Source organism: Colletotrichum destructivum, chromosome 4 (assembly GCF_034447905.1).
Source record: "Colletotrichum destructivum chromosome 4, complete sequence".
In the NCBI taxonomy this organism is placed as follows: Eukaryota; Fungi; Ascomycota; class Sordariomycetes; order Glomerellales; family Glomerellaceae; genus Colletotrichum; species Colletotrichum destructivum.
In genome coordinates, this window is record NC_085899.1 from 58,057 (window position 1) to 85,764 (window position 27,708).

Below are 27,708 nucleotides of genomic sequence, written 5' to 3' on the forward strand. Positions count from 1 at the left end.
GTATCGCATTGTCTAGAATAGGAGTTGTCTGCATAGGTAGACGTCCTAGATAGGTTCTTCTGTGTATCATTAAGGGTAGAAGTAGAACTTCTTCTTACCCTTTCTGTGTGTCTTGCAGTTGTCATTCAAACATTTTGCTTAAAAGAGGTCTGCGTAGTCCTTATAGTTAGGGTTTAGTAGGGGGTAGTCTCTAGGTATAAGTAGTGTAGGTAGATAGTTCTTTTTGTACGCTGTCCTATAAAACTAGACTAACTAGTTGTCATCCTTAGGGTAGATAATCTAGTATTCTTGTTGTTTTAGGGGTTCTAGGTTTTCTTCTTTAGAGCTAGATGTAATGTAGGTTTTGTAGTACTGGCTAGGCGTGATCCTGTAGTTAGGTGTGTCTTCTGAATCATAGTCCAAGCTGTCTGGCCCTTGCAGGTGGTCGCTTGCAGCGCGTTCGTACGCTTTTCTCTATTAGGGGGTCCAGGTTCGTAGGTCTTAAGGGTCGTCTGCTGCAACTTGGTTGAGCGTGGTGATCTCAATCCCTCCTCCTAGTGTTACTAGTCCTTAGAGTGCAGGTCTCTTGACTTCTTTAAGTTGTCCTATCTAGAGCATTTTGTTAAGTTGCTTGTTGATTTTGCGTGTAAGCTTCTAACTAGGGCTCCTGCGCATTATTGTAAGGGTCTTTGGTTGTTCTTGGATTTTCTTTTTCTTAGGTGTGTTGTCCTTTATAAGTCCTTTTCTTGCGTTAGGGATCTTTTAGTAAATAGCAATCCTGTAGGCTTGTTGTAGGATGTTAACACATTGTTATTAGTGTTCTTTAGGGGTTTTGTATATCCCTGTCTTCTTATAGCCTAACTAAGTTATAGCTAGGGTCTAGGGGGTCTTAGGATACTATCCTAATTGTTCTTTGCTGTCTTGGTAGGTGAGGCAGTTGTTGTTATAGCATGCAGTCCATGAGAGTAAGGCGTAAGGGGTGTCTTTATTAGTAATGTTAATTTGTCAGCCTTTCTTAGGTACTAGTTAGAACTATTGCTTCTTAGGTTATTAGCATTCTCTAGCTATATATCCTAGTTTGTTGCAGTTGTAGCACTTGAAGTCTTGTGCCTTGTTGTCTTTCTAGGCTACGCTAAGGTCTATAGGCCTGCTGTAGTGTCTATAGGTAGTGCTGTTGCAATTCTAGTTGTTCTGCCTGTAGTTTCCTCTAGGGCGCTTAGCTTGTCTGTTGCGCTGAGGGTAGTTCTGCTAGAATTGTTGTTAGGGTTGCTATTAGTATTTCTTAGCTAAGTTGGCTAGTGCTTATTTTTTACCTCTTTCTTTGCGTTGTTTGTAGAGGCAGTTGTTAATCTTAATAGTAAGTTTAGCATACTAAAGGAAGTCTTTTAGGCAATTAAGCTTAACGATCTCATCCTTGACTTCATCCTTTAAGTTGCTGTAGAACATAAAGATCTTAGTGTCTTCAGTAAGCTTAAGCTAAGCGCAGAGTCTTCTGAATTCTGCAGCGTAGGTAGTGGCAGACTTGGTCTGGCGTAGGTAAGCTAAGTCTCTTTCTGCTTATTGTGATTCATTAGGATCCTGGAATAGGGATTTTAGGGCGTCTTTAAATCCCTAGAAATTTACAAATATGTCCCTAACTTTGCTGGAACAATGGTTGAGGGTCTTATTATTAAGGTACTCTTTAAGGAAGGGCTTAAACCATTAAAGGGCTTGTCCTTGCAAGAAGGTTGCAGCGTAGATGACTTTCTTAGTTCTACTGCAAAAGTTTCCTTAGTAGAAATTCTAATAGTTTTTAACTTAGATAAGGAATCCCTTAAGTGTTCCTAAGGTTTTGTTATAGGTAATAGGTAAGTTAAGCTTGAGTTTCTTACGCCTATCTATAGGGGTCTAGATGATGTTGGCTATAGCTTGCAGGGTCTGAACTTCCTGCTAAAGGGATGTAGCCTGGTCTGCTTTGTTCTTTAGAATCTTAGTTTGTTCTATAAGTTTGTTAATAAGCTTTTAAGTAGTGGCTAGGTTGTTGTTGTTTTATCCTAGTTTAGCGTGAATCTGGTTGTAGACTTTGCTGGTAAGAGAGACTTCTCTGTTGGTGTCCAGTTGGAGTTCAGGCAGATGGAAATCCTCTATAGTCTGGTTCTTGGCTAACTCCTAGGTGAGGTTCCTAGCTTGTTGCTGGCCCTGGGAGCTGGAGCTGGAAGTGGGAGTGTGATAAGTGGCTATTTTGTTAATACTGTTTGTTAGCTTTATAGGGTTAACTTACTGAATAGGAGCAATTAAAGTATTACAGTCAGCTTTCTATAGTAGTGTCTATTAGCAGAAGCTGAGGCAACAATGCTATCAAACAGTACTGTAAGTTGTGCTAAAGGGATCAGGTCTTCAGAGGATACAGTGATCAGTCGTATACTCAACAAGGGGCTTGTAACGTTGGTCACTAGTAAAGGGTGCTAAGAGTATCTAAGGAAATAATTACAAAGTTGATTGCTGAAGAGCTATGGAAGTCTGTCCTTAAGTTTGTCTAAGTCTATCCTATATATAAGTCCTGTGTGTCTATTGCTAAGATTTGGCTTACACCTGATTACTAGTAATCTAGGTGTTGTATGGAGTAATTACTTAAAGTGGGGCGCGTAAGCGCTCACGTTGTGATTAATTGTGCTTACGCATAATCGGTTGCTTACTTCCTTATCACCACGTAACCTTGCACCATAGTTCTTCCATTCTAGAGGAGTTACCCTTGTTTCCTGTGTCTGCTTGCTTATAACTTGTCTGTAACCGCCAGGCGCCCTGTGGGGGCGTCCCCTGGTCCTGTTATGTTTGACGGGTCGTAACACTAATATTAATAAGATGCATAAAATCTAGATAAACGTCTCTTAAGATTTAGAATTTATTAGGAAATAAATAAAGAGATATACTAATACTTTAAGGATTAAAGGACTATCCTTAAAAGAAGAAGATAGCACCTACCTTATATAATAAAACATTAAAACTAAGCAACCTAGCAACAAGTTAGACTATAAAAAACTTAAACCTTTTAAAATTCTTAAAAAGGTTTTACTAGTTAACTACAAACTAAAGCTACTTAATATAATAAAGATCTACTTAGTCTTTTATATTACACTTTTTAAACTAGTACTATATAGATTATATACTAAAGACTGCATTATTATTAAACCTAATAAACTAGAATATAAAGTTAAATAAATTATTAACTATAGAAATAAAGATAGTTATAATAAATATCTTATTAAATAGAAAGGCTATAGATATAAAGATAACTTATAGAAACTAGTTAAAAACCTCTAATACTTTTAGGTACTACTAAGGGAGTACTAAAATTAAAATTAGCTAACTCTAAATCCTTAAATACTACCCTTTAGTTAATAACTCTAAAGGCGCTACTAGCTTACACCTCTTTAGTAATTACTAACTTAAAGGAAGATATAATAGAATCTTTAGGACTACTATCTAAGATCTTTTAGCCCTTCTTAAATACTATCTGCTTTACCTTACAAATATAATCTAGCTTTATAAGCAACTTATCTATTTTAGCTTAAGCCTACCTTAATGCTTCTACTCTTTAATAAAGAATTAATTCCTTTAACTCCTCCTTATGCTTAAGATAATTAAACTTATTTGAAAGATAATCTACTATTATAAATAGATTAGTACTATAAGGAATAAAATAAAAACTAAATACTTATATTTATAAATTGCATTTGCTAATATATTATAAAAATAACTATAATAAATGCATTTAGAATATTTTAATTTACTAGCTAGTATCTTATAGCAGCAACTAGCTAATTAATAGTATAAATAAGGTATAACATTAAAACTAAATTCCTTAATTTTAAGCGTAAGCTTAAGGTAATATTGCATAAAAGAAGCTTTAGCATAAGATTTACTAAGTAACATTTTATTAGTATAAAGAAAGAAAACATTTAATACTATTCTAACTTAGATAGTAGAGAACCTAACCTACTTATATAGTTTAAAGACTAAACCTTTAGAGAGAAGACCTAATATTACAACCTATTAAATATAATAGAACTAAGAGATGCCTCTATAAGGCGCGTAGTAGTTATAGATAAGTTATAAGTAAATAGATATAGAAATAAAGGTAAATCCTCTAGTGTAGAAGAACTATAGTATAAGGTTATATAGAGATAAGGAAGTAAGCAACTAATTATGCGTAAGCATAATTAATTACAATATAAGCGCTTATACACCCTACTTTAAGTAATTACTCTATATAATACCTAAATTACTAATAATTAGGTGTAAGCTAAACTTTAGCAACAGACATATAGGACTTATATATAGGATAAACTTAAATAAACTTAAGGATAGACTTTTATAGCTCTTTAGCAATTAACTTTATAATTATCCCCTTAGATACTCTTAGCACCCTTTACTAGTAACTAACGTTATAAGCCTCTTATTAAGTATACAACTAATTACTGTATCCTCTAAAGACTTAATCCTTTTAGCATAGCTTACAGCACTGTTTGCTAGCTTTACAGCCTCAGCTTCTGCTAATAGATACTACTACAGAAAGCCGACTGTAACATTAAGGTAAAAAATGCTGCTTTAAAGGCAGGAAAGAAGTTATCCTTAGTAATATGTAAAATCTGCATCTACATTATCTTCTTAATTTCCTTACTATATAAGTACTTTAATAGACTAAAGCACCTAATATTAAGAGGCTAGAGCTTGTGCAATAAATAGGGAGGCATACATAAAGCAATAATGTTCTATTCCTTGCAGTATTTATTAAAGTTAGTTAATTTATAGCTGTTATAACTATTAAGGATTAAGAGGTAATAAAAACCCTTTATATAGGACTTTATACACTAATTAAAGTGCTTTAGCTAATCTAGGCTAATCTTATTTATTATCTATCTATTTTTGCTTAAATAGATGCGCTATATAGCTAGGAATTAGCTGTTAGTGTACTAGGAGAGGAGGTAATATTTGCCTTTTATAATAACGTATAGAGGCATTACCTAGCTATCTGTATACACACTCTAAATAATAGAAACCTATTCTTAATTGCTAGGCTGCTTTATATAAGGCCTTCCCTTACAGTTAGACGTTATAACAAATTTTGCATGTAATAGCATTCCTATTAAGAACCTAGTCTTATTTATAATTGTATTTTGCATAAGTGCAAACCAGCCTTATATAATTATAGGATCCTTAGCTAAGGCCCTTTAATAGTTAATTTAACGTTAAAATTGCATTTTTAACTAAAGTTGTTGTTATATAAAGTGCTCTACCTATTAAGGTCTAACACACATTGCGTTGCATTAGGAAAGGAGTTAGTTAGCTATATCTTATATATCTTCTTATTGCAGAGGAAAACCTTAATTAATTAGGTTAATAACCTGTTTAAGAATCACCTCCTCTTTAGTTATAGTTATCTTTATTAAATTTAGATGTCTTTTGCCTTATGCAATGCGTCTAGCGCGTTAGTAGCAAAGGGATGTCTAAGGGACCTTAAAGATAGATGCTGCTTTTTATACAGACATTTTTAGGTCTTTTTTAATAGCCTAGAGGGCAAGGATAATACAACTTTCAGTTAAGGTAGATTGCATGTTTGTACGTAGAGGAAAGTTAGTGTAAAGGTTAAGAGGTAAAATGTAGAGGAAGGTGGGCTACTTGCTATGATGGGCCACTCGCTATGATGGGCCACTCGCTATGCAGGTACGTTATAGCTCTTGGTCGTACGATAACGAGTTTGTCACACAGCAATTACTTCAGCGCAACAACGCCATCGACCTAGAAGAAAGGTATTCAACGCTTCGCCAGTAATCCCAAGTGCAGCAGAAAATCGTCAAGAAAATTCAAGACGGCTGAACAATCTCGGAGCTCCACTTGCATGGATGCATGAACGAATACGCGGTAAAATCGATATTGCCTGACACTGCCTGGCGAGCAGAACTTATATGCCTCAACAGATGTGCCTCTGTCCTCACAGAACGTTTGACAAGGAGGGGGGGGCAGGGGACGCAGGCCGTCAGCACAAGACTATTTTGGTCGCCGACTATCGTCGCATTAGGCAGGCTGGACTTGGCACCATGCTCCCCCCTGAAATTCTCACCATTGGTCGCCTGATTTGTTGTCAGATGAACTCTTGTCGGAGTATTTGAATCCATGTTTCCCACTATTACTTACCAAGGTCGTTTTCTTATCCCGCATTTCCTCAAGACCCCCCTTCTGTCGTTGAGGTGAAGCTTCCTGAATATGGACGACAGCCGCGCAAATTTCCCAATGACCATTCTAGACGGAAGACAGTTCTCCTATAACCACGCACCTCAGTTTCGGGATCAAGAGAGCGATGTCGCGACTAAAAGGCCCGCCAGTCGCAGCCACCAAGGCAGCCGTCCCAGTTTGACCGAGGACTACATGCGCGTCGCTGCTGATGAAGACACCACCCCCCGATTCAAATACCTGAGACAAAAGACGGACGTTTTAACGATTCTGACAGACTGTGCCTGCATTGTGTTTCCGATGGCACATGTCGCGTTTGTGGTCATGTTGTGGCGCCTTGACGAGACTGAAGTCACCGATGACAACTCGGAGGAAACTTGGCGCGATGCAGTCACAATAGTAAGTCCCGCGCTCGTCTGTTTGTCCTTCTACACACGCCTAGTTGTCTAATGCTCCCCAGCTTGCCACCACTTTCCCCATCCTGTTTGCATCTATAGTCGGTCGATTGGTTTCCGAAGCAGCACGTTGGAGACTGGAGCAAGGCGCTACAGTAGGATCCCTCGAGCAGTTAATCGGTAGTCGAACAGTTGGAGGAACTGTTCTAACCCTGTTCAGTTTTCGTTCGTTTAACGTACTGGCTGCCTTGTTGTTCTTGACGTGGTCGTGTTCTCCTCTTGGGACACAGGCCCTCCTGAGGATGGAGTCGACAACCCTTAAGCCTCAATTTGCACCTACAGCCATTACCTACTTTGACGACTTAGCCAGAAGCCAGATGATTGAAGCGGAGGTATATGAAGAAACTACTTACGGCGGTTCCGAATTTTACGCCTCGTATTTCGGTTCTTTAGCCTCTCTGTACACAGCGCTCATCACGACGCCGGACACAATCAAGTCAGGCCCCATGGACCTCTGGGGCAACGTCAAGATACCAGTTTTGCATCACTCCGAGTCTGTCTGGAAGGATCTACCCATCAACTCCAGCGCGATTGAATACTCATCCCTGGCCGGCATTCCTCTGAACGACTTCCACATTGGCAACACAACATTTAGCATCGAGTCAAGCTACCTTCACCTCACGTGCGGACCAGTCGGTATTGGCCTACATGGCAATTCCGCCCCCGGGTTCGTCGAAGACCCAGATCCCAATATACTGAGGGAGGCCACCTGGGGCGACGGGAGCAGGATCTTCCACATGCCTAACGGCACCTGGCACGGCTACGGCTTCACCAACCCCAACGACACCGAGAGGACGGCGTGGATGTTGGCGGTCGACAGGTTCGTCGACCCCGTCTGGCTCCTGAAGAACAACACCGTGCAGCGCGACCCCCTCACCGGATTGTTCGAGGACAAACACGCGGCAGAGCGCGAGCGACCTCGTCTTTTCATGAACGAGACGGGGATCGAGGTTGGCCAAACAAACCTCCTCTTCCAGGCCGAGGCAGCGTGGACCTCGAGCAAGGCTCCCACTGTGAACCGTGCCACCTCGACCTGCCGAGTCACGCAGAAGTACGTCGAATCTCGGGTCAACTGCACGCGCGCCCCTGCGGATATCACGCCAGCATGCAGGGTTGTCGCACAAAGGCCATCGGAGAAAAAACACGCACCGGAGGACATCACGCACCTTTCGTTCCCAAAAGTCTTCAATCTGGTTTCCAAGCACTTGCCGCGCACAGTTGGGGGCCAAATAAGCTATCAGACGGAGTTCTCCCTGTACTACCTGCAGGACCCGTCTCTCAAGGGCATGCTGCTGCAGGAGACGCAGATACTGAAGAATCTTACAGCGACGGATCTGCAGGTCCGTCTGGCCCAGCTACTCAACACATACCTGACGCTGAGCCAACTGTCTTTCCAAATCACGAGATTAGGCCCCGACAACGCAGTCTCCCTATCCAACCAGACGGCCACAGCAGAGACAACGACGTCCATTAAAGTCTTTGAGGTATCGGATACCTGGGCAGTCGTATGTCTGCTGTCGGGCGCTGTCATGCTTGGCGCCGGTTTGATGGGAGTCGTTTTCAAGCACCGGGCGAGAGGGCCCGAGGTTCTAGGGCACGTATCGACCGTAATCCGCGATTCGAAGTACATGGATTTCCCACCGGAGGCTGTCCGGGCGGAGGGCCTGGACTTGTCGAGGAACATGAAGGGACTGCGGATACGGTATGGTGTGACAGGGTTTATGAAGGACGGGGAACCGTTGATCGGGGTTGGACGCCACGAAGAGATAGAGCCGGTCAATTACCATTAGTAGGAAATATAACTATCAGTATTAGAATGTGTCGCAAAAACGACGCCGTTGATTACAGGCAGTATTTAACCCCTTATATCCCTTGTGACATACCACCTTAGATTTGTAGCTTTTCTGTATACAAGGTTGGAGTTTGTTACATACTTGAACCTATAGTAGGTTCCAGCAGAAATGTACAAACGAGTGGCTTTAATCTTATGTAGGGCGATACTAGCTTGACTGTTACGGGATCGCGTGCTAGGGTGGTGTTAAGGGTATTGCGAGTCATGGCGAAGCCATGACCCCTTTTTGTTGCGGCAACACGCCTCTCGCATAGCGCGACCTCTCTTTCCTCTTCTTCGCGTTACGTCTTGTATCTAGACCTAACCCTACAGGTCATCAGAATCCATCTATTGTTTGAACCTGCTCTCTAGAGCCGTAACCCTCACATTACGTAACGCCAACCCTAATAATTAATAATGACAACAACACCAACGAACTAGACTACTAGACAACCAGACGACTAGACAACCATTTGTTGTTGTTGTTGTTGTTGTTGTTGTATTTAACGCTATGGCGGCAAGAGTAGAACCCTTGTTGCAGACATCCTAAGGAGTATGTAGCGTAGAGAGCTGTAGGCTAGAACTACGTACTTCATACTTCGCCCTTCCTTTTGTCCTCTAAATCCTGCCTAATAGCTATTATGCGTTCTATCTGTCCCTAGTTCCTGCTGGTTCCCCAGATTTATTGCTTCCCGTCTATTCCCTATGAGGGTTCAGTTAGCTGTCTAGATCCTGTGCCGAAGCCTGTTCCCTAGTAGCGTGGACAGATCTTCTGGAAGAAGTCTGTCACGCGGAGGAAGGCCTCAAAGCCTTTTGGGTCAGTCATTAGTCCCTTGAAGTATAGTTAAACCAGACAAACAGACAACCAACCGACTACGATAAACCTGGAAACTACTTTGATACAGCAAGGCGCCTATCACGAATAACGAGACTCCGGACACCCAAGGACCAGAAGATGTCCAACGACGGAGAAACACTCGACGAATCACAGCTGAAGCGGAATCCGAGACCCAAGACCATATAACAGTCCGTGACGACCCGTCGGAGGACGACGACTATGAACCAAGCAACGACGATAACCCTGGGTTCGGTGAGGAAGATGACGCTTACCCATCCGTCACCCTCAACGCTTTCGACTATGTTAGCAGAGGCCATCCCTCACGTCCACCAGGGAAGAAGACTTGCTTGTTGGACCACTTCCAGCAGCTACTCCAACTTCGGTTCCATCAAGACTTTTGGTGGAACGTTCTCCTCGCCATGGACAAGGAAGCGAAGATGAACCGAGGCCAAGCAAACGACAAATCCCTTCGAGAGGAAGTAGTACAGCTAGGTACACAAGTTCGCAGATTACAGAGGGAGAACAACCAAGTATTGACGGAGAGGGACTTGGCTGAATCAAAGCTCATAGAACTAGCGAATGAATTAAAGACTCTGCAAAAAGAGAATGAACAGAGCCGGACGATCATCTCCCACCTTCGCTCAAAACAACAAGCCTCTACTGCGCAACGCGCGAGAAACAAAGACGCCAGTAATTTGCCATTTCGCGGAAACCTTGATGCTGCAAGACCCACGGCGTCTGCAGCAGCGCCACTACAAGCGTTGTCCGCCGCAACCAAGTTGCATGACAACCCAAAGTTTCCGGAGGCACCTGTGTTCTCCAGAGACCGCAACGCATTCGACAGCTGGAAGGATAAGGTCCGCGACAAGTTGAACAACAGCGCGGCTCATTACATCACTGAACACCAACGAATTGCGTACATTCGCAGCAGGACCGACGGACCTGCTTACCAACAGATTCAAGCCCAGTGCCAAATTGACCACCCCCAAAGCTTCCAAACGGCTGAAGTTCTAGAAGCTCTCGATAAGATATATGGAGACAGAAACAAGAGGAATCGCGCCATTAATGAGCTTCAGGTCAAGTCAAAAATCCTTTACTACAGGCAATACCCATTGATCAATTCCAGTCCTGGACAGACTGCGTGATGGTTCCCTAGTTTGCCCGGCTACCTTGGGCACCGCACCTCTTGCTGCAGTAATGTTCAAACTTGAAAACAAAAGGAAAACAACTGTTAGCTGTATACTTATAGTATCTTAGATAGTCTAAAGGCATTACCTCATCGCCGCCAATACGCCCGTCTTTTGAGTGACAGACGCCTGATATCTGATTTGTTATTAGTGTAGGCTAATTTAAAGCGGAACAGTGAACGAAACGCACTGGGTTGTAAAAGCAATCAGGGCAGCTATCCCACGGCTTGATTCCGGTATTGCGCAATCTGTAGAGTCCGCATGCACACTCAGTGGCTTCAAAGTCGTCGCCGCCCCTGGCAACACAAAGAGCATGAGTGTGCAAGTCAGCAATAGCTCTGTAGTAATATAAAAGTTAGCTATTACATCCTACTAAGACACATGTACGAAAGAGACTTACCTAGCAGCAGAAAGTGCTAAGATAACTATAGACAGATGCATAATTGGAATCCTTAATGTTAGATTTTAAGAAGTGAATCTAAAGAAAATAAGATAAAAAATTCAAGTTGGCGAAGAGGGACAAAGATAGAAGATTACTTTATATAGGCTTAGAGTCTACTGAAAAATCCTAGGTCAGGAAAATAATTAGGATTGTAGTTGTTTGTCTCACAAAGATGTGTTACGTATCAAATGAATTGCTTGACAGCTACGAGTCATTATGCTTAGCTAGCTGGGGTTCATGTTCGCCAAGTCAACATCATGAGGCTCAATTGTTGTAGGTCCTGTTTTGCCTACTAGGGAAGGAGATGTAATTTAAAATTACTTGGCGGATTCTACATTGCAGGCTACAATAAATTGGATTAGGAAGGGAGGTATACGATGAACTCTTTACAGCTAGAGGATGATGGAGGTCCGCTTTATTAGAGTGGGAGTTACTAAGAGCTGCTAAGAGCAAAAACTAGCGGATCTGTAAAAAATGGATCCCTATGTACCATGAGTCAGTATAGGACTTGATCTACTGTATTTGGTAGAAGTGATGCAAGGAGCCTAGTCAAAACCCCTGGATGTCGATCAAGACTCCTTCCTAGATTTAGTATTAAGATCTTTTTCAAAAGTGCTTACGTTTCAAAATCCCCGTGCGTTTTATAAACGAGGGGTCACCGCTTAATCGAGACGGAACAGGGGAAACGGCGCCCGAGATGTGGCATCCAACTCCGAGACTGCTGGGCAACAACCATGAGCGGACCTGGTCCACTGCCCCTTTATCTTTCCCGCTGTTCTCATTGGCTATGTTCTCGGTCTTTCCGGCGGTCTATCAGATCAGGGCCACGCGTCGTCACGACAAGCCTGTCCCAAGATGAGCACCACAAATTGTCCAGCTGCGCTGCGTCAACCGACGATCCAGCTGGAGAGACGGACGTGAAGTCGTCCTTGCATCCAACAGTCGCTGTCGACAGACAATCGGGAGCATCATTGCGATATACGGACGCAGCCAAGCAAGTTGACGAGCGACATCCGACGACATTCGACGCGCGACAATGACGACGAGACCATCCGGTGTCAGTGTTGGAGACACCACATAAGCCAGCCAGTTTCCCGGTCTCGCCTGCAGCCTCACTTGCACGTGTTCATTGTTGATACAGGCGATATCATGAGTCGACTTCGTCAACTTAACCGCTTGTTGTCGCGTTGGTTCTCGGTCCATCCTCCCCTTTGTTTCTTTCTTTCAAACTAGGCAGAAATGATACAAGGCCTGTACAATGCCAACTCTGCACTGCTGCACCACAGACCTCAGAAGCGGAGGTGTGCCACACAGATTCACGACGGAAACTACACAGCCAGCCGTGAACACTCGTGTGCTATTGCTTGCCTTCCGGGGCATCTGGCAGGAACTAGATAGGGGCGTGTTGACTTGTATTCTGTAGTATGTCATCCCACCAGATTTTGTCTTAGCCGTCTCATAAAGCTTAGGCTTGTTACACCATCCGCTTTATTCGTCCTTAAGCATAAGTGTTATAAGTAGTAAGGATTTCTATATAACTAATACAGACATCTTGTATGTTGTGTAGCACAACTGCATCTTCTAGCTCCCTAGTAATACTTTCTATTCAATAGAAAAGGAGATTCTTGTACAATAAATATGATTCGTAGTATAGCTACACAAACAAAAGATTGATAGCCCTGGCATTAAACAACGAGATCTCTAGGTCTTCCCCTGAAGTGCCTTTAGCATCCCCTCGATAGCGTGCGCGGCAAGGGCCTCTAAATTGCCCATGCCCAGGAGCTCAAGCATGCTGATATTGGAGCCAAAGGTGACACGCCACCAAGTGCGCATCTCAATGGCGACGAGAGAGTCCATGCCGAGATCCGCCAGAGCGACTGACGTCTGAATCTCCTCCTCGGGTCGTAGTACGAGGGTGAAGAGCTTTTTGCCGATCTCGTGCGCCAGGAAGCCCACGGCTTCCGGGTCCTTGAGCAACTCCTCGTCGCCACCTCGTGCCAAGCCGAGCCAGGTCTTGAGCGCCTCGCTCGACGACGAGACGCCCCCGGAGCCGGCCTCGTTGGCCGTAATATTGCGGTACACGGCCATGCGCATGTCCTTCTTCCACAGGGAGCGGTTGCTGGCGCTGGTGAGAGGCGTGGTCGAGGCCAAGCCGAGGACAAAGCTGGTTCCCGTGACGGCCCCGTCTTTGAGCAGGACGGACGCGCCGAGGGCCTCCAGGAGCTCCACCTCGTTGATCATGTAGGCGCCCGTTGTCTTCATGGCGCGGCGGAGGGTTTCGTTGTTGGAGATGACGCCAATGTCCTCGACGGCGCCGATGTCGACGGCGGACGCCGGGAGGCCCTGGCTCCGGCGCCACCGGGCAAAGGAATCGAGGAAGGTATTAGCCGCGGCGTAGTTGGCCTGGCCCGGTTGGCCGACGATGCCGGAGATGGAGGAGAAGAGGACAAAGAAATCGAGGGCCGCGCAGGACTGCGTGGCGAGGTGCAGGTTCCACGTCCCTTGGACCTTGGGCGCGACGGCCTGCTGCCAGTCCTCGAGCGTCATGCCGTCCCACGCGCGATCGCGGAGGACCATGGACATCTGAAGGACGCCACGGAGCCGATTCGAGCCGCCCGCCGCCTCCACGGCACGCCGGACGTCTGCGCCCTGGCAGACATCGCCCTGGACCAGCGTCACCCGGGCGCCCATGCTGCGCAGCTCCTCGGCGAAGCATTGGTCCTCGTCGCCGGACCCGGCGCTGCGCGAGAGGTAGACGAGGTTGCGCGCCCCGCGCTCGACGAGCCAGCGCGAGACCGCCTGACCCAAGCCGCCGAGGCCGCCGACGAGCAGGTATGAGCCGTCCTCCTCCTCGCCGCCGCCGCCGCCAAGGGAGACCTCCCTCGTGCGCGTAGCAGTCATCAAGTCCGCCTCAGGGTCGGCGCCGGGAGTGTCGCGGATCTTGATCACGATCTTGCCCATGTGAAGGCCCTGCTGCATAAAGCGGAACGCTTCGCGGACCTTTCCGGCGTCGAAAACAGTGACGGGTCGGACAGGCTGGATATAGCCGTCGTTGTAGCACTCGACAACTCGTTGAAGGAGCCTAGGGCACAAGTCAGGTTCTTAGTAACATGTGGCAGGGGGCTCGGGGCTCCTTGCGAGACTTACTCCTTGCAGACGGCACGCCTCTTGAAGCATAGCTGGTCAAGATCGACGCAGCAGTAAGATCGGTTGGCCAGGAAGACGGCCATTTCCAGTTTCCCAGAGCCAAGGAGGTCTCGTTTGCCAATCTCAACCATGGTACCAAACTCGGCAATGCACCCCCATGTGGCATGCAGGAGCTCGCCAGACAGCGAGTTCAGGGCAAGGTCGACGCCTTTTCCCAGGGTGACGGATTTGATGCCCTCGACAAAGGACGCGTCCCGCGAGTTGAAGATGTGGTGTCGGGGAATTTCGAACGTGTCCATGAGGTACCTAATCTTCTCCTCGCTGCCTACCGTCGTGTAGATGACCGCGCCGGCCATGCGGGCGAGCTGGATGGCGGCGATGCCGACGCCACCGCAGGCGCTGTGGATCAGGATGGACTAGAAACCACCACAACATCAGTTCATGTCCACGTTCACCGCCGGTTCAAAAGCTGGAAGTAGCCCGCCGTAGGGACTAGTGTCCACTTACCTGTCCTCTCTGCAAGCGGCCAATGTTGAAAAGTGAGTAGATGGCTGTGGCGTAGACACAAGGCATCGTCGCGGCGTCCTCCAGTGACATAGATTCGGGGATCTTCTCGCAAAGTTCCTCGGGGACAGTGACGGATGTTGCGAAAGAGCCTCGGCTGAACAAAAAGACACGGTCGCCCGGCCGGAGGTGCTGGACTTCGGGGCCAACTGCCGAGACGACGCCCGAGGCCTCGAGACCGAAGCCCTCCTCCGGCATGTCGACGATGCCGTTGGCACTCAGCACGTCCTAACAAATATGTCAATAAAAGGAAAGACACTCCATCTCGGCGGGTGCTTGTGTTTATGATGCCCGTGGCAGTTTCACTCACCCTGAAGTTCAAGCCGGCGGCCGAAACCTTGACCTCGACAAGGTTCTGCACGAGCGGCACGGGAACACGGCGGTTCCAGCTCAAGGCCATGGCCAGTCCCGGTTTCCCTTTGTCGAGGACGATCCGGTCTCGGGCGTCGGCGCACCGCAGCTCGTCGGCGATGGAGAAGGGACAGAAGCGCCCTGCATGTACAACGTTGTCGACGATGGCGTACTCGTAGTCCGGGTCCAGTGTCATAGCGTCGTCTGTCGCCGTTGCCGGCTTGGCCTCCCGCGCCGTCTGAAACTGCCTGAAGACGGCAGCGATGCTCCCGGCCGAGGCGCTCGTGTCGTCCACCTCACACGTGGCAAAGGCTACGGCCGCCTCGGACCGGATGGTGCGTGCCGTACCGAGCACCTGCGCGTGGGATGGGCTCTCGAAGGGGGGCACCTGGCAGAGCCTCGTGATCCAGAAGATGCCGGAACCGCCGGCGGAGGCGGCCCTAACCAGACTCTTGAACGCCACATATCGCTCCTCATCGATGCCGTCGAAGAAGGCGTCCTGCTCATCGAGCAGCGCGACGACGTCTTCGCCCTGGGGTATCTCGTCGCCCAATGTCCGCTGGTTCACGACATACCCGGCCTGGGCCAGCTCCCTCTTCAGCCTCTCCACGACGTCGGGCTCCTCGGAGCCGGTGCGGCAGAGCAGGGTGACCTCGCGACCGGACGGGGACTTGGCCACGAAGTCGGCATGCCTCACAATCATCATGCTGTTCTGCCGCAGGGTCTCGCGCTCCGCGTCCGGCATGGAGGCCGAGACGGCGAGACCGGCTGCGCTCAGGGCTGAGCCCCAGGAGGCGAGGTCCATGTAAGGCGCGTCGACCCTGCCGTCGGTGACGCCGCTCCACCACCGGGGCATGGCGCCCATGATGAAGTTGAGCCACTTGGAGGAGCCCGCCGAGAACTCCTGCAAGATAACGCGGCCGTTAGGACGCAGAAGCCGACGTAGATTCGACAGGCTGTCGGACAACGTCGGCGTGGTGTGCATCACATTGGTGGCGATGATAACGTCGTATCCGTCGTCGTCATTATCGCCGGCAAATCCCTGCTCCTCAAGCGGCTGGGAGATGTCGAGCGTTTTGTACTGCATGTTTGCGGCCGCCTTGAAGCGCTCCTTGGCCGCCGTCACCACTCCCGAGGACAGGTCGGTGAAGGTGTAGGCCGAGTACATGACGGGGCCGCCGGTCTCGAGCGCGAGGCTGCCGAGGGCCTCGGCCGTCTGGGTGCCCATGCCGGCCTCGAGCTCGAGGACGCGCAGGTCGGGCCGCGAGAAGGCGAGCTGGCAGAGCAGACGGGACGTGTCAAAGGCCCGGTCCCGGAGGATCCTGACCTTGGCGAGGCTGTCGTCGGCCAGCAGCACGTTGGACGCGCTGTCGCGGCCTTGGAAGATACCGGTGATGCTGCTGAGGATCTTGAAGATGGCCAGCGCCGCCCCGGCCGCGGCGGTGTCGTGGAGCGAGTGAAGTCTGCTCTTGACGGCCTCGAAAAGGGCCCAGTCCTCCATCTCGACGAGGGCGGCGTCGGCCCTCGACGCCTGCTCGCGGATCCAGCTCCCGTACTTCGCCATGAACGGAACCTCGGTACGCAGCGGGGCAAGACGCCGGTCGGCGTAGACGAGACTGAGCTGCGTCATCTCATCCAGGACGGGCAGGTAGAGCTCACGGTCCTCCGCCGCTGGCGTGTCAATGAGGCTTCGCTCGTCGAGGAAGTCGACGTGGGGGCTCCACGTGTAGCGGGCGGTCGAGTGAGTGTCCTTGGCGCCTCCGGCCGCGCTCTGCCCCGGCAGCGGAGCGAGACGGGCCCCGGCCATGCGGAGGACCACTTGGCCATCTGCGAAACACCTGGCAGAACCGGTGATGGCGCCGAGGCTGTTCACTTGCGCCTCGGACAACAGCTCGACGGCGGACGTGCTGCGATAGACCTCAAGCTCTTCCACGAGAGTGGGTATGACCATGTCGAGCCTCTTGGTGTAGCCCCTGGTCGCCGCGACGCTTAAAATCTGCAGGCAGGCATCGAGCATGATGGGATGCAGATGGTACGGCTGCTGGGCCGCGCCGCCCTCCAGCTCCGGGACGCGCACCGCGGCCGCCGCTGACCTGTCCAGCGTGCCGGTCTTGATGTTCTGCAGGGCCTGGAAGAAGGGGCCGTACCTGAGGCCCACTTCCTGCATGATGTTGTACGCCTTGCGCGTGCCCAGCGTGCGCGTCATGCTGTGACGGGCGTCGTCGCCGCAGGAGGGCGGGATGCCGCCACCGTCGACGCCGCGGCTGAGAGACCGGACCTGGCCGGTACAATGCTTCGTCCACAGGGCGCCATTGTGCGAAGCGATGCTGAACTCCCACCACTGACTGTCAAGGGAGTCGGTGAGGCGGCGAGGACGCAGCGTGGTCAGGAGCTCCAGGGGCTTACCGTCGGTGACGACGAGCGCCGTGCTGACGATGACATGGCGGAGCGCGTAGCCGTCTTCGACGCCGGTGGCCTGCCGTGCTGCCTCGGCGGCCATCGCCATGTAGCCGGCGAAAGGAAACACGACGTCCTCGGCGATGACATGGTCGCGGACCCAGGGCGACTGCTCGATGTGGAAAACGTTCCGCCATGCCGGCTCGAGATCGGTGCTCTCGGTCGTGCGAACACCGAGGAGCTCGTGGTACGGGTGCTTGCGCGAACGCCACTCCTTAGATGTTCTCGACTCCCACCAGGCCGTCTCCTCGTGATCCCAGGCGTACCGGGGAAGGTCGGCGAGGAAGGGCTTCGACCCGTCCCTCGGCAGCAAAGCCCGCAGGTCGATGGACACGTTGACCTGGTGGAGCTTGCCGACGGCCGTAAGGTAGCTTTCGATGCAGTTCCGGCCGCGGACCATGGCCGACACGTACGGCAGCGACGCCACTGGCGGCGGCAAGACCTTTGCCATGATCTGCCGCAGCGGGCCGGCCATGGCCGAGTGCGGGCCGACCTCGAGGAAGACGGCGCGGTTCGGCTTCGACAGCTCAGGGTTTTGTAGCATCTGAGAAACGGCCGTGGAGAAGAGGACGGGGCTTTCGAGGTTTCTCTTCCAGTATCCGGGGCCGAGCGAGTCGCCCGGCCGAAGGAGCTTGCCCGAGACGCTGCTGTAGAAGAGACAATTGTTGCGAGCGGCGCCGTCGCCGACGACATGGTGCTCTTCGAGGGCGGCACGGTACCAGTCGCCCACCTCTGCCATGTGGTAGGAGTGGTAGGCCTTGTCGATCTTGAGGAGTCTTGCGAGGACGTCCTTACCACCAGGGGGCGGCGACTGCTTGATCTTGGCCAAGACGGCCTCGACCGCGGGCGAGTCGCCCGAGATGGTGACGCTATGGGGCGAGTTCTCGCAGGCGACAACCGCCTTGGTGCCGGCCAGGTACGGCTTCACCTCGTCCCAGCCGAGGCCGACGGCGGCCATGCTTCCCGTCCTCTGCTGCCTCTTGGCTGCGACACCACGGAGCCAGGCCACGACGATGGCTTCCCGGGCCGTGAGGGCGCCGGCGGCGTACGCTCCGCCGATCTCGCCGCTCGAGTGCCCGACGACGGCGATCGGCCGGACGCCCACGGACGCGAGCGTGTTGACGAGGGCAATCTGGACGGCTGCGCAGAGAGGCTGGGACACCTCGGCCAGTTCCATGCGGCTCTGCTTGCCGACCTTGAGAAGCTCCCGCTCCAGGCTCCACTCGGGCTTCGTGAGCAATGCCTTATCCAGGGCCGCGTCGAGGGAGCGAATGGTCGACTGAAACACCGAGTTGTTTTGCCTGAGCAGCTCGGCGCCCATGGCCGGCCACTGCGCGCCCTGGCCCGTGAACACCATGACGACGTCCGGCGACTGCTGCGGCTGCGGTGCCCGGACGAACGGGGACACAACCGGGTCGCCGCCCCTAGTGACCATGGCGAACGCGCGGTGGGCGAGGTGCTCTCGGCCGTTGGCCAGCGTGTACGCCAGCTGGGCGAGCTTGTCCGGGTTGTTCTCCACAAACGGCTGGAAGTTCTCGACCGTCTTCTTGAGGGAACTGGACGAGTTTGCCGAGTAAAGGAGTAACTGGGGCTCGTCGTCGGCGTTGAGCGTCTCCTGCTGTTGCTGCTGCTGTATCATGCTTGACGACGACGACGACGACGACGACAACGACGACAACGACGAGGAAGGGCGCGGGTCTTTCTCGACACCGTACGAGCGCGCCGAGTCGAGGATGGCGTGCGCGTTGGTCCCGCCGATGCCGAAGCTGTTGATGCTTGCTCGCTCGTATGCCTCCTTGGGCCAGGGCGTGGCGTCGACCGGAACAACGAGGTTGCTCTCCTTGAACGGGATGTTCGGGTTGGGGCGAGAGAACTTGATGTTGGGTGGGATCACTCGGTTCTCGAGCGCCATCACGACCTTGATGAGAGACGTCAGGCCCGACGCGCCCTCGGAGTGTCCCAGGTTCGGCTTGACGGAACCGATGAACAGCTGGCGCTCCCGGGAGCCGAAGACACGGGCCACGGCGTTTGTTTCTATGGGGTCGCCCGTGGGCGTGCCGGTGCCGTGACACTCGACGAAGGTGGTCTTGGAGAAGTCTTCAATGTTGGCCAGCTCATATGCTTTCCGGATCAAGGCCTCGTGGCTCTCGGTGCTGGGCATGGACACCCCTTGCGTTTTGCCGTCGGCCTGTTTGTTTTTGTCTCCGCGTTAGCCACACAGAGCCACCCGGGCAATATGTGTTGTGTCCGCAACTAAGACTCACGTTGGTCGCCGTCTGCTTGATGATGGCGCGCACCGGGTTCCCGTCCCTGAGCGCGGCGTCGAGGGGCTTGATGAACAGAGCGGAGACGGCCTCGCCACGCCCGTAGCCGTCGGCATCAGCGGAGAAGGTCTTGCATGAGCCCTCGGGCGAGAGGACGCCCTGCTCGCTCATGGCCTGCGTCATGCCCGGGGCCAGAATCAGGTTGGCACCGCCAACGATGGCCGACTCGCAGTCGCCGCGGCGGATAGCTCGGCACGCTTCGTGGAGGGCGACCATGGCCGCCGAGCAGGCAGTTCGAATTGTCATACTACGTGCATCAGAAGGTAAGCCGTCAGCGAGGAGGACCTTTACACCACTAGAGACAACTAACTACACATGGGAGAAGTATGCAAGAAGGAAACGTATCGACCGTAATGGGGGGCACTCACCTAGGTCCCTTGAGATCCAGCTCGTACGAAACGTGGTTGGACAGCATAAAGTCGCCAGAGCCGGTGGTGCGGTACACGCCGTACGGCTGGTTCTCCTTGGCGTTCATCTCGATCCAGTCTTCGCCAAAGCTGCCGACGTAGCAGCCGATGAGGCCGCCGCGCCACCCGGTCACGCCGGCATCCTCGAGGCACTCGCGAGCGACCTCCATCATCTGGATATGGTGGGGATCCATGCGCTCGAGCGACCCACGCACGAAGCTGGAAAAGGCCCCGTCCACCTTTGTCAGATCGGCGTCGAGGAAGTACCCGTGCCGGGTCTTGACGGTGCCGGGCCGTCCCGAGGGGTCGTAGAAGGCGTCCACATTGTAGCGAGACTCGGGGACGACCGACTTGGCGTCTCCCTTGGCAAGGAGGAACTCCCACAACTGCTGCGGGGTGTGCAGCCCGCCGGGAAGACGGCACGCCATGCCACAAATGGCTATGGCGGCATCCGGGGACGTGGGGGACGTGTCCGGGCCGTCTCTGCCGTTCATGTGCCCATTGGTGGAAATGGGTCCGTCAATCTGGTCATTGTTGCTATTGGGGGCACCGTTACCATCCGGCCCATTCGAGGTGGCATTGGTAATACCATTGTTGTGGTGGTTGCCATTGCCGACGCTCATCGGAGAGTTGTCCAGGACGACAAGGCTGTCATCGGACTCGTCGCCATTTGTCGAAGAAATGATACCGGGAGCCATGTTGCGAGATGGATTGGCTTGTCTAACTACCAGGTCTAAGGTTTGGTCGCATCATGTTTTGCTCCAAGTCGCTGGGACAAACCATTCTTTTGTACCATCGTCGTTGCGCCGTGTCGAGGTGAGGACGATGGACGGACTACTTACTTCCTCTGGCCACCACGTCTCCCATACTTCGACACCACGCCTCTCGGTGTCTGGATTGCGTGAATAGCATCAAGAAGCCCCCGGAGACCGCAACCCGGGACAGCAGCCCAGGGCCGGAAGAGAATGGCCTCGAACGGGTTCCGCGTCCGAAGGGAGTCAATCTGCGTTTACATGATCCTTTGGACCGGCGCGAGAGGAGCTAGTGGTATTACAGCAAGTATTGAAGACGACATTAGCCCAAGTTCCATCATCATTGGCCTATACTTACGTGGATATTGCTGATAACATGCACTGATGACATTGCGTTCATCCTGCCGCTCCTCCAGACCTCTATGTAGGATTGGGGAACAATATTGTTACTGTGGCTGACCCAATATTCGTGCCTGAATGGGGACACAATATGCATATCATAGCCTTCTTCAATATGATGCACATCTGACAACATGACACATATTTGACCAAGGTATGAGCATTGGTAGGAACCAATGAAGAGGCCCGTATCTATCCAACTGTGTAAGTTATACCCTGCAAAGCTGTTCGCGACATGCAGACCCAGGCACCCCTCATCCCGCCACCCTGAGGCAACAGGGCAGCATCAGTAGCGGGGCGAATCCTGCAGCTACCTTTCAACACGGTGCGGTTGAACTACAAGGCTGCACAAGGTCGCACGGTCACTGGTATAAGGAGAGAGTCGCTCGGGTTCCGGCCTGCCCTGAATCTTCAGCGTTCGACTCCGACTCCGAGGGAACAACAGCACACCCGAACCATCTCGAACGGCCGCTGTATTGCCGTCCTGATCATCAGTCTAGTCATGTCGGCCAAGAAGCGGAGCCGAGACGTTGTCGAAGAGGTATGTATGTCACTCCTCCTTTCGGCCCCCCTCGCATCCACCCCCGCCTTCGCCCCGCCTGGCGTGTCAATGAATTGTTGTACCTCTGCAGTCACTGACCGAATCCGGTCGTGGAGGAGGGATCCAATGGAAAGGACCATATGGGTACGTCTCCTTTTCCGTAACCTCCTGATGTGGTTTCCCGGTTAACGAGGATATGTTTACGGCATGTGACCAATGCCGTATCAAGAAGATCCGCTGTGACAAAGAGAGGCCGCGGTGTTCCAATTGCAACCGACTCGGCATATACTGCAACTGGTCAGGACATGGCAAAAAGCCGAACCAAACCGTGCTGCTGTAAGGACTTCACCTCTGTTACGTTACGCCTCTGCAAGGGTGCGGACAAGGTCTTCTATAGTCAGGGTGTGCCTGACGGTGTGATATCCGCACAGCAACCAGTCCATCGCAGCCATCGAGGGTCGCCTTGAGCGTATCGAGGGCAGGCTGTCCTTCATATCCCAAACGCAACAGCATCTGGCCCCGCATTACGCAGCCAAGCCGCCCGGGTCGATGCCAGACACGGACTCGGCTTACGTCCCAGGCATTTCCCCGCCCGAGTCGCCGGGAAGTCTGCTAGCGGGGAAGCCGCCTCCGCCCGCGGTGCACCACATCGAGCATGGAGCCTATGGCTACGAGCGTTACTTCGGGCCCACGTCTCTCATCTCCTTGTTGCACCACTTTGACGATCTCCCGATGTTGCAATGCAAGGACAGCAACAATAAGAGCAACAGCTGCCAAGCCAACATGCCAGGAACGGCAACACCCAATCCCGTAACTGGAACAACATCAACGAGTAGCCCCTTGGCAGACGCTGCCGGAAGCGTGAGAAGGCTCGTGTCGCTCCACAGAGCGCAGCAGGACGCTCGGGACGTCAAGCAAGATGGTAGGGCTGTGGTCAAGGAGCCCTCGATGCTCATGCTGGTAGCCCTCGTGGACCCTTACTTCCAGCTTTGCAACCCTCATCTCCCGATATGGACCCGGGCAGGGTTCCGCAAACAGCTCAACGCGGACCAGGAGAACGCAAACGCTGCCCGGCCCACGTCCTTCGCCGTGTGCGCGAACAACCTCGTGCTGCTGACGCTCATCGCCATGGCCCTTCACGGACAAGCCAAAAGCTCAATGAGCTCCAACAGCACGATCGACAGGGAAGTCATTCAATCCTACATCGAGAACGCGAGTCGGGCCATCTCCCGAGTGGGACAGCTTCTGGAACCACGCCTAATCAATGTCCAAGCCCTCGTATCGTTGGTCAGTCCAGACATTTCCTTTTATCTGTTTCTTTCTTTTTCCGTTCTCCACACATTCGCGTCGGACCAATGTGGAACGCTGCTGACACAAGGCATCTTTTCAAAATCAGTGCGCTGTGGCTCAGGTCTGCCTTACGGAGGAAGCATCCAGCCTCACCTTGGACCTGGCACACCAGGTCGCCAAGTCTATGGGCCTTTACCAATCCCAGGAGGGGAGGTCGAAGCTGAGCCCTGAGGAGTTTGAGGAGAGGCAAAACATTCTCTACTGCCTCTACTGCCTCGACAAGACTGTGTGCTGGAGCCACGGATGCTCGTCCAGCAATGGCAGCGCTTTTGGGTTCCTCGGCGGAGTGACAGGCACGCAGCCGCCCGCCGACCAGTCGGGCGACACGGGCGTCACCCACTACATGAGCGCCAGGTTCGCACTGGCACAAATCGACGATGTCCTCTACGCCAGCCTCTACGGGCCAGACGTGACGGCGACGCAGTGCTTCGAGGGTCAGTCCAAGGACCTCAACTTCCATGGCTTTGAGGCCCAGCTCAGGCACTGGGCAGATGTTCATGGGCTTGGCAGTGACGCCGGCGCCGGCGCTGGCGGCGGCGAGAGTGCGGCGGACGACGAGAACGACCGGTTCTCTCTTACGTCCCGGCTGGACCTCGAGATCAGCTATAAACTGACGCACATGCAGCTGCTGTTGCGTTTTCTGGACGATCCCGAAGTCAGTGTCTCACTGCTGGAGGATGCTCGCAGCTGTCTGGTTTCCTTGCAGCGGTTGTGGGCTGCCACGTCCGACCCCGGCCACTGCTCCAGCTTCGCTCGGTAAGCTTGTTTCTAATCTCCATCCCCTCTGCTCCGCACAGCTCGTAAAACAGACTGGGTGCTAATGAAATTCAAGGCTTGCTTCGTCGTTTCCTCCGACAGTGGTCTGCAGACTCGCTTGTGAGGCCGCAAAGTCAGAGGGGCCGGGGGGTCGCGATCTGGAGCTCCTGGGCTTCCTAGGCCAATCGCTACGGACGATCGCGTCCCTATTCGCGACTGGAACCTCGTACATGGCAAAACTCTCTGCGTTTGTTGACATCATGCTGCAATTCGTCCAGGACAGTCATCAGGACAGGACGCAAGGGCAGCAGCTTGTTTTCTCCCAGCAGCAGCTGAAGGAATGTCAGGGTGACCAGCCGTCGCCCAAAGGGGGCATTCCAAGAGACCAGACCCTGGGATTGAAGAACGGTAGCAGCGCTACCCCCATGAGTTCGGCTCCGACAGTACTGGACACAACCGGCATAGATATCGTCGCGAACAAGGAAGCGGGGACAGAATTGGGTATCTTGATGAGTTGTGGAAGCGATGAGGCTCACGAGAGCGATTTAGGTGGCGGATATTTGGCCTCATCAATGGAGCTTTGGAGCCACGAATCGAACCCTTCTCCTATGGCGTTTGGGGGTTTGGATGGCTGGGTGATTGACACGGAGCGCATGTGGTGGAATGATAACGTGGAATAAAAAAGCTTGGTTAGACCTGGAGCTAAGGGGCTTAAAGAAGAGTATTATCTTTGTAGAAAAACGACTTACACCTATTGTCGATCCTTTATTGATTGCCATGCATGTCTAGATGGCCAGATCATGAAGGCGAGGCGTGGCACACGCTGTTGGAGCCAAGTAAAGCAACAGCCCGACCATGGGTTACCCAACTACTCTTTCCAAGCCGTCTCATTTACAATTATCAGAAACCAAGCCAGTGACACTGGTAGTCTCCGCAGCTCTAGTCACCACGACTTGGTGGATTGCTGCCGGGCCGTGTCCCACTTTAGCAGTCGGGCCGGTCGGAACGGCCGGCCCCGCATCGGCTCCTCCCGGTCCCGCTCGTCCCGTACCTGGCCGCTCCTGCCAAAGTCTAACACCGCAAACACGGCCCCGTCGAATTTAACTGTCTCAATGGGGCCTTCACAACACTTGGTGTTTCGGGGTTTCTTCAATTCTTCAAACGAAACACACTGGAGGATCGCTCTTTGTTGCAAGTACCTAATTTGGGCAGGCACTACTGGAACTAGTGCTTCGGTCCCTAGACTCTGGACACGCAGCCTGGCGAGCAAAACCCATCATGATGATACCAGGAGCTCTTTGCGAACGGAGCCGAAGGAATTTTCTGTAATGCAAATTTAACATTGCGACGACTCTGTCTACCATAGCTACCAGCGACAAAAGTGAGGAAGACGAAAAGAAGAAAAAGTAGAAAAGCCGTTCAGAATAACGGACTGCATTCCGGTCCTGCTATCTACATCTGGAACGACTTGCCGCCGTTGAGGGTATCACTGATGGAGGCGAACACCGTGCGCGCGGCCTTGGGGAGCTGGCCGGCGTTGCCGCTCTTCTTGATCTCGAGCATCTCACGCGCCCAATCGCAAATCGCCTCGGCCACACCCGTAACGTCCTCTTCGGTGTTGGTCGCCTTGAACACAAGACGGACGCGGCTCGTGCCCTTGGGGACGACGGGAGGATCGATGGGGAACGCAAAGTAGTCAAGCAGCTGCAGGTGCAGAGAGAGAAAGTAATTGTGTCGCGCCTCGGTCAGGACGGGCACGATCTGCGTCTGGAACGGCCTCGTCTCCCAGTCGTCCGCGAGCGGGACGCGGAGCACACCGGCCTCGTTTGCCGCCTCCCAGACCGGGTGGCCGGTGATAGTGCGGAAGAAAAGCTTGAGGAGATCCTGGAGACGCTGCTGGGCGGGCGCTGTCTTGCCGCTCTTTAAGAGGTCGTAGCCTGATCGGATGGCGGCAAGCGTCGGGAAGGACGGCGACGCCGTGAAGAAGAGCGGCCGCGCGTGGTTGACCATCATGGTGCGAACCGTCTTGCCCGACAAGATGACACCTGTATCGCCGTTTAGCCCAACTCAAGCAGGTTATGGTCTATGGTTGAAACGAGTCCATATTCCAAAGGAAAACATGATGCTTACCGCCAGAGGAAGCCAGCGCCTTGGAAAAAGTGTGCAGACGGATGGCGATGTCATTCTGCAGGCCAAGCATGCCGACTAGGCCTATGCCCTTATCGCCGACAATGCCGGTGCTGTGCGCCTCGTCGACGACGAACTGGGCGTTGCCCTTGGGGAAAAGCTCCTTGACGATGTCAACCATCTCGGCGAGGGGGCAGATGTCGCCGTCCATGCTGTAGATGGTCTCGACGGCGATGATGATGCAGCGCTGACCGCGCTCGATCATGGGCTGCGAGTCGCGGACGGCCTCGAGGGTGTCGCGGAACGAGTCGACGTCGTTGTGGCGAAATGAGGTGCGGTTGAGAGCCATGCTGCGCGACATGCCCTCGTGGACGCTAGCGTGTACAAGCTCGTCGTAAACGACGGCATCGCCGGGCCGCGGGATGGTGGAGAAGATGGCGCAGTTGCCCTCAAAGCCCGAGTTGACGACGAGGGCCGACTCTGCGCCATGGAAGGCGGCGATCTCGCGCTCGACCAGCTCAATATAGTCGTTGTTGCCGTCGAGCAGTCGCGAGCCCGTACTACCGAGCTTGAAGCCCGGGTGGCGTGCCAGCTCCTCGAAGAAGGCGGTGCGCAGCATGCCGCTGGCCGCGAGGGAGATGAAGTCGTTGGACGAGAAGTCGACCTGGTTCTGCCGCTTACGGAGCGTGATGAGGTTGTGCTCTGTCCGCCGCATGTCGAGCGTCTCCTCGAGGTTACGCTGGAAGATGGGCGCGTCCTTCATGCGAGGGCCCTGGAGCTCCTGCGCTTGAACCCATTCGACCAAGTGAGGGATTGTAGCGGCCATCTCGTGGGTGTCTTGGTGTCCGAGAAACCCAGCGAAAACAAGATGGAGGACAGGAGTCTTGGAACGTTGAAGTCTGTTTATGGTCCACAGCAAGAAAAAATATGTGAAAACGTAGCCTGTGATGGACGGAAGGGGTAAAGAGATGAGGATTCTCGATTTGAGCTTTCCCAGACTATTTGGAGCCGACAAAGCGAACCACAGAAGACATATCACAGTGGATACACATTCACCAAAGGCGGCCTCTGGAGTAGGCCAAGCACACGAACCGTTTGCCCTAGATTGCGCACATTGTCATCGGGGACTGAGAAGGTTGCAGAAGAGCTGGAATACGCTATCCGGACATGCAACGCAGCAAGTGTGGGCGGTTTGACCGGGACCCGGGTCGGACGGCGGAACCCGTGCTATCAACATCCGGTTCGAATGCAGAACCGGCAGAGAGCGTCTGTTGATTTAGCGTCATGTCTTACCGATAGGACCGCCCACCTTGCATATGTACGGATCGGCTACAGTGGCAGTTGCAGGAAGACTGGGTAAGTTTGATAGGAGAGAAAAAAAAGACATGGCAGACCTGGCAGCACAATGGGACTTCATGTAGTGAAGGGTGCGGGATCGTCGTACTTGCGTTTCTGGACAGGAATCCGAGCCTTTTGTCCTTAGTACGACGTCAAGTGCAAGACCAAATACGCTCATTCCTACCAAAAACCAAGGTAACTCAGGTAAGTAAGCAGATCCAAGTGACCATTCTGGGACCTTACAAGAGAGATG

The 27,708-nt window shown here is 52.4% G+C and overlaps 5 protein-coding genes across 5 annotated transcripts; 2 read left to right on the plus strand and 3 right to left on the minus strand.

The window, feature by feature from the left end:
• Nucleotides 1-6,249: 6,249 nt before the first annotated feature.
• Nucleotides 6,250-8,434, plus strand: CDEST_05933 (uncharacterized protein; the record flags this gene model as incomplete). Its single annotated transcript, XM_062922092.1, has 2 exons — nucleotides 6,250-6,588; nucleotides 6,650-8,434. 2 exons carry the CDS (start codon nucleotides 6,250-6,252, stop codon nucleotides 8,432-8,434), a joined length of 2,124 nt encoding a protein of 707 aa, XP_062778143.1.
• Nucleotides 8,435-10,465: 2,031 nt separating this feature from the next.
• CDEST_05934 (uncharacterized protein) lies at nucleotides 10,466-10,941 on the minus strand (the record flags this gene model as incomplete). Its single annotated transcript, XM_062922093.1, has 3 exons — nucleotides 10,466-10,636; nucleotides 10,691-10,838; nucleotides 10,901-10,941. The coding sequence occupies 3 exons, from the start codon at nucleotides 10,939-10,941 to the stop codon at nucleotides 10,466-10,468; spliced, it is 360 nt and encodes a 119-aa protein (XP_062778144.1).
• Nucleotides 10,942-12,643: 1,702 nt separating this feature from the next.
• Nucleotides 12,644-20,890, minus strand: CDEST_05935 (Putative Acyl transferase domain superfamily, phosphopantetheine binding ACP domain, thiolase; the record flags this gene model as incomplete). The annotated part of the gene is made up of 6 exons (XM_062922094.1): nucleotides 12,644-14,024; nucleotides 14,090-14,505; nucleotides 14,597-14,881; nucleotides 14,964-19,649; nucleotides 19,726-20,032; nucleotides 20,154-20,890. 6 exons carry the CDS (start codon nucleotides 20,888-20,890, stop codon nucleotides 12,644-12,646), a joined length of 7,812 nt encoding a protein of 2,603 aa, XP_062778145.1.
• A 1,190-nt stretch (nucleotides 20,891-22,080) lies between these two features.
• On the plus strand, nucleotides 22,081-24,695 carry CDEST_05936 (uncharacterized protein; the record flags this gene model as incomplete). Its single annotated transcript, XM_062922095.1, has 4 exons — nucleotides 22,081-22,220; nucleotides 22,316-23,171; nucleotides 23,296-23,990; nucleotides 24,067-24,695. 4 exons carry the CDS (start codon nucleotides 22,081-22,083, stop codon nucleotides 24,668-24,670), a joined length of 2,295 nt encoding a protein of 764 aa, XP_062778146.1. The 3' UTR covers nucleotides 24,671-24,695.
• A 747-nt stretch (nucleotides 24,696-25,442) lies between these two features.
• CDEST_05937 (Putative aminotransferase, class-II, pyridoxal-phosphate binding, aminotransferase, class I/classII) lies at nucleotides 25,443-26,943 on the minus strand (the record flags this gene model as incomplete). The annotated part of the gene is made up of 2 exons (XM_062922096.1): nucleotides 25,443-26,035; nucleotides 26,121-26,943. The coding sequence occupies 2 exons, from the start codon at nucleotides 26,941-26,943 to the stop codon at nucleotides 25,443-25,445; spliced, it is 1,416 nt and encodes a 471-aa protein (XP_062778147.1).
• Nucleotides 26,944-27,708: the final 765 nt, after the last annotated feature.